The following is an 11,180-nucleotide window of genomic DNA, read 5'->3' on the forward strand; positions in this document are numbered from 1 at the left end:
AACATTAGAAACATAATATCACAAAATTCAACTAACCAAACTCTAAGTAATATACGCATGAAATAACAGATAATAAAGAAAATAAATTACAAAATTAGACAATGAATTATAAAAAGAGAAAAAATAAATTATTTATTTCATAGTTTATTTTAATTCTTTATTATTTATTTCAATTCTTTATTTAATTAATTTTGATTATTTATATTTAATTACTTATTAAAATAAATTATTTTGAATAATTATATTTCCTATTAAAATATATTACTTATTTAATTACTTATTTAAATAAATTATTTTGAATATTTATTTCAATTAAGTATTAATTACATATTTTGATTATTAACATTTATTCATTATTTACATTTTTATTTTTATTTTTGGCATTCCAATTAATTATTTATTCCAATTGTTTTTCATTTATTTGATTCAATTGTTTATTTAAATTATTTGATTTAATTATTTATATTGATTAATTATTTAAATTATTTATTGAACAAGTAAACGTAAATATTTAATTTTTATTTTAAATGTTAGAAATTTATTTCAATTAAATTTTAATTACATATTTTGATTATTAACATTTACTCATTATTTACATTTATCATTTAAATAATCATTTAATTATTATTTAAATGTTCATTATTTATTTTTGTGTATTTCAATTAATTATTTATTCCAATTGTTTTTCATTTATTTGTTTCAATTGTTCATTTAAATTATTTGATTTAATTACTTATATTGATTGATTATTTAAATTATTTATTGAACAAGTAAATGTAAATATTTAATTTTTATTTTAAATTTTTGAAATTTATTTCAATTAAATTTTAATTACATATTTTGATTATTAACTTTATTCATTATTTACATTTTTCATTTATCATTTAAATAATGATTTAATTATTATTTAAATGTTCATTATTTATTTTTTTGCATTTCAATTAATTATTTATTCCAATTATTTTTCATTTATTTGTTTCAATTGTTCATTTAAATTATTTGGTTTAATTATTTATATTGATTAATAATTTAAATTATTTATTGAACAAGTAAACGTAAATATTTAATTTTTATTTTAAATATTAGAAATTTATTTCAATTAAATTTTAATGACATATTTTGATTATTAACATTTATTCATTATTTACATTTTTCATTTATCATTTAAATAATCATTTAATTATTATTTAAATATTTATAATTTATTTTTGTGCATTTCAATTAGTTATTTATTTCAATTATTTTTCATTTATTTGTTTCAATTGTTCATTTAAATTATTTGATTTAATTGTTTTTATTGATTGATTATTTAAATTATTTATTGAACAAGTAAACGTAAATATTTAATTATTTATTTTAAATGTTAGAAATTTATTTTAATTAAATTTTAATTACATATTTTGATTATTAACATTTATTCGTTATTCATTATTTACAATTTACAATTTTCATTTATCATTTAATTATTATTTAAATGTTCATTATTTATTTTTGTTCATTTAAATTAATTATTTATTCCAATTATTTTTCATTTATTGGTTTCAATTGTTCATTTAAATTATTTGATTTAATTATTTATATCGATTGATTATTTAAATTATTTATTGATCATGTAAATGTAAATATTTAGTTTTTATTTTAAATGTTAGAAATTTATTTCAATTAAATTTTAATTACATATTTTGATTATTAACATTTATTCATTATTTATATTTTTTATTTATCATTTAAATGATCATTTAATTATTATTTAAATGTTCATTATTTATTTTTGTGCATTTCAATTAATTATTTATTCTATTTATTTTTCATTTATTTGTTTCAATTGTTCATTTAAATTATTTGATTTAATTATTTATATTGAATGATTATTTAAATTATTTATTGAATAAGTAAAACGTAAATATTTCGTTATTTATTTTAAATGTTAGAAATTTATTTCAATTAAATTTTAATTACATATTTTGATTATTAACATTTATTCATTATTTACATTTTTTATTTATCATTTAAATAATCATTTAATTATTGTTTAAATGTTCATTATTTATTTTTGTACATTTAAATTAATTATTTATTCCAATTGCTTTTCATTTATTTGTTTCAATTGTTCATTTAAATTATTTGATTTAATTATTTATATTGACTGATTATTTAAATTATTTATTGAATAAGTAAACGTAAATATTTAATTATTTATTTTAATTGTTAGAAATTTATTTCAATTAAATTTTAATTACATATTTTGATTATTAGCATTTATTCATTATTTACATTTTTCACTTATCATTTAAATAATCATTTAATTATTATTTAAATGTTCATTATTTATTTTTGTTCATTTAAATTTATTATTTATTCCAGTTATTTTTCATTTGTTTGTTTCAACTGTTCATTTTAATTATTTGATTTAATTATATATATTGACTGATTATTTAAATTATTTATTGAACAAGTAATCGTAAATATTTAATTATTTATTTTAAATGTTAGAAATTTATTTCAATTAAATTTTAATTACATATTTTGATTATTAATATTTATTCATTATTTACATTTTATTGATCATTTAAATAATCATTTATTTATTATTTAAATGTTCATTATTTATTTTTCTGTATTTAAATTATTTATGGAATACAACGAAAAAAAATTGAGGTAAGCCATCTAGCCCAGCTATTGCTTCTGGGCTGTCTAGAAAATAGACGTCTCAGCCGGCTGGCCGTCCTTTCCTCCCTTTCATCTCTGGTCTGAGTGCCGGAGATCGCCATTTTGGCCCAAAATACGTCAAAAAATGTCATTTTCAGTAATTTTACATAATTTACAAAGATTTCTACCACTATCTTCAACAAGATTTCTTCCCTTTCTTTTTCAGACGTCGGTTTGTGAGTGATTTGTTAGGGGCAATATTAAGTTTTCATTGTTTTTAAGGTTTTTCCAGATTTTTTAACTTTTTTTTTTAAATAGTAGCCAACGGCCATTTTGGAAAAATGTCTTTTTTTGGTGGTTATTTGTCACCATTTCCTCCCGCTTATATAATATTTTATGTACAAGTAGCAAAATCCAAATCAATATAGAGATAAATATAATAGTATAAAATGAATATTTTATTTTATTACATGCATATATAATGGACTATGGCACTCTTCTGACAAGGCCCAATAAAAAAGTTGTATTTGGATTGAGCCCATATGATCCGTATACGTATAAACTGTATTTTCTTTGTGGAAACCTTTATTCAACTGTAACAAGCATCGTTCCAGGAAACCAGTAAAACTCATCCAATCATCAAATCCCCAATATTTTCCTTTTTCAGAAACCGAAGATTCCACCCCATAACGATTATATTGTCGACTGGGTACGTTATTTCATGATTGGCTCTTTTTATGAAATTACACTCTCCGTTCTGTTCTTTAAATTCTTTTTTCCATTTAATTAGTGTTATCTGGGCACAATGTTTATGATTCAAAGATTACTGAAATGGGTTTCTTTCTTAAATCTATACGCTCCATTATGAAATTATTGGATTGTCTTTTTTTGGCTTCCATTATTCTGTTCTTCCAAGATTTCTAGCATTTTTGTTAATTGTGGCTTGGCATTGTTTCGAGACATGTGCGCTGAAAATTTGTACAGTTTCTTGTCAGATTCCTGCATAATATCAGCTAATTTGTTGACCAAGAAGCTTTTATTGTTTGATTTTTGGAAAAAAGGAAAGTCTTTTGGTTGGTATTGGGAGAGTAATTTTGGATCCGAAAAGATACTGTAGTGGGGGAATTGAAGTTCCAAAATTGGACTTGAAGAAATGAAAAGTGAAGTGTGGAGATGGGCTGTGGGATTGTTTTATATATTCTTAGTTGCAACTATATGGATTGCTGCTAGTTTTGTGGTACAGACGGTTGTAGATGGAGGTGTGTCACCATTTCTTGTAACATATATTTGCAATTCGTTGTTTGTTGTGTATATTCCTTTAGTTGAAATCGGGCGTTATTTGGAGGATAAGTATGGAAGTGGAAGTATATTCTTTTGGTTAAATAAGAATGGTGGTGGTTTTCAAGAAATAGGGACTTCGGAGGAGGTGATTCTTCTCGATGTGGGTGGTCACAGTTTAAGTACAGATGTGGTAGCACAACAAGATCAAGTGGATCACCATGAAGAAGAAGTTTTTTCCACACATGGTACAATTGCTCATGATGCTAATGATGCTGGATTGGATGCAAAAGGGCGTTGGACACGTAGGAGAGTTGCAAGAGTTAGCCTAATGATATGCCCATTTTGGTTTCTGGCACAACTCACATTTAATCTTTCTCTGAAGTATACTACGGTTACGGTAAGAATGTTTTTATTTTATTTATTTATTTATTTTTAAATAAATTCATTGGATTGTCTAAACTATTCTACTTGTAATGTAATATTATAATCCTTTTTCTCAATTTGTACAGTCTAATACCATCCTAAGCAGTGCCTCCAGTTTGTTCACCTTTCTAGTTGCACTTGTATTCTTGGGTGAGAAGTTCACTTGGGTGAAACTGATCAGTGTTCTGCTTTGCATGGGAGGAACTATAATTGTCAGTTTAGGTGACTCAGAAACAGGATTGAGTTCAATTGCTTCAAATCCAGTTCTTGGAGACATTCTCTCTCTAATATCTGCAAGCTTTTACGCCGTGTATATTACTCTTATTCGGAAAATGTTGCCTGATGAAGATGATGCAGAAAAGGGCTGTGCAAGTATGGCACAGTTTCTTGGAATTTTAGGTTTTTTCAACATCTTGATATTCCTTCCTGTTGCGCTTGTACTTGACTTTACTAAACTGGAACCTTTCAACACGCTTACCTGGAAACAATTTGGTCTTATTGTGGGTAAAGGTATATCTAAGTAAACTTTTAGCCATTGGAGTCCAATCTTTGATGTATTCTTTAATTTCTTCAAGTCTTATTCTGCACACCCATTTACGTGCTTTAGCCTCTGGCATTAATGCTTTCCAACTTTCTAAAGTTGATGCACCGAAGTTCATTTCAGGTTTTTATTAAGGTATACATATTTTGATTTGCTACATCATTTCTTATTACCGTAGTATCGTTTAATATTTGAATTCACAGCTACACTATTTGTTGCATTCAGTGAATTGTTAGAATGAACTCATTTTGATATAAAACCATGCTCACATTCATCACCATGCTACCTGATGTCTAGATAGGGGCTTATTTTCTTGGATAAGTGTATTTTGCTACACAAAATTCCAGTTGCGAACTTCTGGGGCTATCATGAACCTTGAAGATATAAGAAACAAGAATCTCTTAGTTGAAGTCAAGAATATTGCATTTGTTTAGGGTTTAAAGTTTATCTGATCAAATTTCTTCATTTGGCATAATTAACTATTATTAGAAACCGGACTATACCTTTTCCCCCTTCACCCACTATGGTTATATCTGAAGGGAAGTTGTTCTAGAGTGTTTTTATATCTGAACTATAGTCTTTATCTCAGTTCTATGCCTCAAGCATGACAAAATTAGCGGTCGGTCTAGAGGACTTTGTAAAAATAGATAAAAGGTCACAAATTTGGAGATGCACAAAGACAGGAAATTGTTAATATTATTAACTTCTTTTTCATGATTATCCTTTTCCCATTGATCTGGTGGAAGGAAAAGAAATCTCAGGAGATTGTATCTTGAAGAGGGTAAACAAGAGAACAAGACTAGATATATGTCTTCTTCCTGTGACTGCAATTCACTTATCGAAACCAAATTACATTCTTCCTCATTTTTGAACTTCATACAATCTCTGACAATCGAAATGCAATAGAGAATAAGGAGACTTAGTTGCACGTTGTCTCTCAGCTATGAGTGCCAGAAGTTATCAAAAGATGCATATCTTTCACCTTGAGAAAGAAAGTGGGTTGGATTAGTTATTGTTACTACAGGTAGAGGCTTGGAGAAATCCAAATAGAGATGCTTATTCGAGCAGCTTTTTTATTGTTTTGAACTGCAAATTTAGGCTTTATGCCCAACACTTGGAGTAGCATACATGAATCCTTTTTCTTCTCTGTGTTTGGTCCATAGGTGTGTGGAAATCAAGTCTTTTGTTAACCGCTTCAGGTCGTGTTAACTTTGGTCTATCTCTTCCTCTTATGATTGCAATTTAAGTCCTCATCATAGTTTATCCTCAAAATCGGCTCACTTTTACTTGTTGGCATATTTTGTCATTTTATATTTTTCCCTTTTTATTATGGTCACGCATCCATTTTAATCCACATTTTTTATTCACATTGTCGACTTTTTATACTTTAACTCAACACTAGTTACGAATAAAGAGTAGTTGTCTAAAAACCATTCTTTATAACTTGTTTAGCTTCTTTTCTATAACAAAATTATTAATAAGAAGAAACAATTACAACATAAAAGACCAAGAATCTCGAATATTAAATGAAAGATAAATATATAAATTAATGTATTGAGCATTGATTGTGATTGAGTTTGGTCTTTATTAGCTTCTGTCAGTAACGACTGGAGAGTGATCATATATTTTCTTCTGTTTTCTTTTGCATGTTTATATTATAATTTTTACCTTTGAATATCATGGGTCGCATTATATACATGTTGTCACATGCAAAATTGATAACTTAGATTTCAAACTTCCACATTCAGGTTTGCTGGATAACGTGTTGAGTGATTACCTATGGGCCAAGGCCGTCCTCCTTACAAGCACCACTGTAGCAACAGCTGGTCTTACAATTCAGGTTCCTTTAGCGGCCATCGTGGATTCAGTGACTGGAAATGCACCCCGTCTCTTGGATTACATTGGAGCTGCAGCCATAATGGTTGGTTTTGCCGGCATCAACGTTCCTTCTCAAGCCTGTTTCGGAACATAAGAAGCCAATCTTGAACTCGAGAATGGAAACGCAGGTCCATCTGGCCAAGATGGCTTGTCGTCAAGGTAAATAGGCCCCCTTGTCCTATGTCAAGAGTACAGTTGAAATGTAATCATAGAAAATGAATTGCAGAAAGTTTATGTAGTTCGATTCTTTACCACTTTTGGATGGATTAGTCTCAGATGGACTGTGCAACTATACTGCAACATAGAAAAATATGGGGCGACACAGAGAAAATACGAATGTCATTTGAAAATTTGTAATTTTTTGTTATTCACTGTTCTCTTCATTCTAGATGGGAGAAAATTTTTAGGAATGAATTGAAATTATCGGTTGATTTAATCCCTGTGAATTCACACGAGGTGGAGGTGTAATAATAATCTTTCCAAATTCGTGTTTAATACCTATGTAGCTACTCTGCATCTGCTGATTCCGAGCTCGAGGACAAAAGAAGCACTCGAATAGAATCTCTCGTACCTAAAATAAAGACAACGAGGAGTGACCTCGTTGCGTTCTACAGCTTGTTTGGGAGTCATTTTTTGACCGTTATTTCACCATTTCAGTCGTCATATTTGATTTCTTCTCTTACAGGTGGACATCACTTTTCTCCTAACTGTCAAAAAATCAATTTTCAAAATTACTCTCAAACAGGCTCCTAATGTTTAAGTTAGCGAGAGGCGAAAATATAAGCATAAGACTGTAAATTGAATGTAAAAACATACTTGAATAATGATCTAAGATTTTGTATTTATAGTGAAAAATTGTACACTCCTAGTAGGATTAAGCCTCTATTTGATTCTCATTCTTTGAAAAAAAATACATTCTTAAACAGTGTTGTAACATCATTTCAATCACACATTTTTCAATAAAATAATATTTTATGTAAATCCAAATTTTTTCTTTATTTTTTAACTACACATTTCCTATTAATATACTATTCAAAAATTCATTCTTATCAAAAGAATGAGGCTCAAACTAGGGCAAAATAGTGCACTCTTAGCAGGATAAGTAATTGAGCATCCTTATCTTATTAAAGAGTTGTGAAGTGGTTGAGTGTCTTTCTATACCTAAAAATTGTAATTTGATTGAAGTTGTGAAATAGAGTATTTGGATGAGCATAAAACGCTTCCGGTAAAGTCCAATTAGATTAATATCAATGGTTTCGTTAATGGACTTAAATCACCTCCTCGGGGGTCATGCACGCCATCTCGAGGAGCCTCAACCCCAATGATCAAAGGGCTTCAAGCTCGAGCTAGTGCTCACTAATACGAACCCGAGGACGTTCTGACCTAGAGAGAGAGAGAGTGACTTCAAGCCCGACCACATAAACTCGATGATGTTCCAGCTCTATGAGAGTGCACGAGGTTATTATGACCTCGAGCATGAGATCGTGTATGGTCGTGTCATACAAAAATTGTACATTTCATAGGCACCTGTGCATCCATGTCAGGAACTCGGTTGCAATGTGGAAGTTTTTTGAATGAGATGCATAAGGACATTAGGTTCAAAAATAGGTATGCTCATACCGAGTTGATAGACGCCCGAGCACATATATGTAGGATAGCATGTTTCGACCATTTTAAAAAAATTTAAAAGAAAGGAGCTTGATCTTGACCTTTGTTAAAAATTATGAAATGAACAAGGCTTGGCCCAACCTTGTTAAAAATCTGAAAGAAACTCGAGCTTTGTTAAAATGAATGCTTAAAAAGGTCCAATGAATGTTTAAAAAGGTTTAATCGAATATTGAGCCTTGTTTTTCCTCGTGAGCTAAAGTGTAAAATATATCGTAAACCAAATATATATATATATAACGCAAAACAAGCGCATAATAAATCATAAAAAATGTACAAATATATTGCAGAATAATAAAAAGTGTACAATTGAACAAAAGAGAAATTTATTAATAATATAAACGAAGTTGAGTGTTATCCAAGTGGATTTGAAAACAAATTTTCATGTGCTTAGTAGCAAAGTGCGATTTACAATGTAGGTTAATCGGAATTTTTAATATTTCATGGGTACACACCTAAAGCAAAGTAAGCCCCCCATTAAATTAAGTGTTTGTTTGGTATGAATTTTGAGAATTAATTTTTTGATCGTTAGAAATAAAGTAGGTCCTATCTGTCAGAAAAGAATTCAAAAATAACGATTGAAATAATAAAATAAAGGTTAAAAAATTGATTTTAATTGGCTTAAAATCCCCACCAAATAAACACTAAATTTCATTTTTTTTCCTCCTATTTTTAATCACATAATCTTTGATAAAATATATTAATGTAAACAAAAAAAAAATTTCCTTCTTTTTCAATTACTTATTTTTCAAAAAAAATACTATTTCGTCTATTTTAATTTGAAAAAATGGGACCAAACAGGTTAAATAAATTTAAAAAAAAAAAAAAGGAACTCATGCTTCACAAGCTTTGAGGCATGTTCCTGACTTATTTGAAGTGTACGCACTCTAAAACTTTCTCACAATCAGCGCATTTAATGCATTTTTTCTTCACCTTACTCTTACTCTAAGGCGGTAATGCTATTTAGTGCATGTGTAGATAATAAGTGAGTCATATAAAATGCTTTGTGTTAAAAAAGTGATATATATATATATATATATTATTATTATTATTTTTTTGAGAGAATGCAAGATGAAACGTGAAAACAATTTTTTTTTTTTTTTTTAAAGAATGCGTGGTTAAAAACGAATATAGGAAATGATTATTTTCAAACAAGAGCAAAATGTGTAGATAAAAAGTAATGTTTATCAGCTTTAAAAATTAAACTTTTCCAAACATGCACTTACTATTTATTATTATTGAGCATCTAATGTGTTCAAAACATAGTAGCAGATCATTTAGTTATTATATAACAATTTTTATTCTAAGAAGGGCGAGTTAGCCAAAATTTTTGCTATACGAAGGTTGGGTTTGTGAAGTCAATTAGTCGAAAGTGCATATCATCATAGATTTCGATTTTAAGGATGAGCTCTAAAACGTCCACCCCTTTGCAGTGGCGGATCCAAAATTTTGAGTTAGCATGAGCGACCATTGACCGTCGGTCGTCGGCCCAATAAAATATTACAAGCTCGTTTAATGTAATTTTTTTTTGGCAAAAAATGCATTTTGGAAAATAGTGATTTGATGGAAAATATGTGGTTAAAAATAAGAAAAAATTTTGAATTTCGTGTAATATTATTTTATTAAAGAATATTAAAAGAGAGAAAAATATATTCTGAAATAAATGGGAATCAAACAAGACCTAAAATTTAAACATAACAATTATTTTGTTAAAATTGAGCATATATAATTTTGTTAAAAGAATAAACAATACTCATCGAATGACATTGTTGCCAAATTTTATATAATTCAAAAGAAGAGCTCGAGTTCAAATATTCATTGTTGCAGTAAAACAAGCTAAGATGTAATATATACAATTTGTTAAATCAATCATAACAATTCAACAAGTAGCATAATGGTCAAACCACTAATAATTTTAACAATAGCTCCAGGTTCGAATCTCCTCCTCCTCATTCTATTTATTTTAAATTGTAAAACTAAAAAAATGGAACAATAAAAATTGATTGTTGGAGGATCGAACTTGAGACCTGCAAGGTGAAAAAACCAACGCTAACCAAATTGGGTAGAAGCAAGACTTGAATGGAGAATGATTATTAAAAATTTAACCTAAAAAATTCATCTATTGTCAACCAAAAAAAATGGCTGCCGATGGATCTAGCAGGCGCGGCCGCGGGTGCTCGTCAAGTGCTAGATCCGCCAGTGCCCCTTTGTGTCCTTTTTTTTTTATTAATGCAACCAATGGTATTTCGCCCTTGTTCGAGTCCCATTTTGAGGGGAAAATGTATTTTCTAATATTGTATTGATAAAAAATGTATTGTTAAAATATAAAAGAAAAGTTTTAAATTTACATGTAATATTATTTTATTAAAAAATGTGTGATTGAGGTGATGTCAAAATACTATTTATGTATGTATTCTTTTAAATAATGAGACTCATACAAGGGCTTTAATGGATTGCACATTATAGCCCTCGTTTGTTTCCAATTATTTTGCCATTAAAATGAAAAATATGATCATTATTTATCACATCAAACCATCATATTTAAATTTCTATTTTCTTGTGTGAGTTTCATAATAGTTATTTTTTTATTTTTATTCTTACGTTAATGAGAAATAAACGGAGCCATAATATGTTCACCACGCGAGGTTGTAATATAATTAATTAAGGCCCCGTTTGGTAGGGATTTTTTGCTCCAAAAAATTGATTTTTTGACCGTTATTTTACTATTCAAGCCGTAATTTTT

The 11,180-nt window shown here is 28.1% G+C and overlaps 1 protein-coding gene across 1 annotated transcript; it reads left to right on the forward strand.

Annotated features, from left to right (window-relative positions):
* Positions 1 to 3,226: 3,226 nt before the first annotated feature.
* Positions 3,227 to 7,222, forward strand: LOC111373585 (solute carrier family 35 member F5-like). The gene is made up of 4 exons (XM_022996138.1): positions 3,227 to 3,358; positions 3,634 to 4,327; positions 4,440 to 4,863; positions 6,643 to 7,222. Exons 2-4 carry the CDS (start codon positions 3,803 to 3,805, stop codon positions 6,864 to 6,866), a joined length of 1,173 nt encoding a protein of 390 aa, XP_022851906.1. The 5' UTR covers positions 3,227 to 3,358; positions 3,634 to 3,802; the 3' UTR covers positions 6,867 to 7,222.
* Positions 7,223 to 11,180: the final 3,958 nt, after the last annotated feature.

This window comes from Olea europaea, unplaced genomic scaffold (assembly GCF_002742605.1).
Source record: "Olea europaea var. sylvestris unplaced genomic scaffold, O_europaea_v1 scaffold1146, whole genome shotgun sequence".
Lineage (NCBI taxonomy): Eukaryota > Viridiplantae > Streptophyta > Magnoliopsida > Lamiales > Oleaceae > Olea > Olea europaea.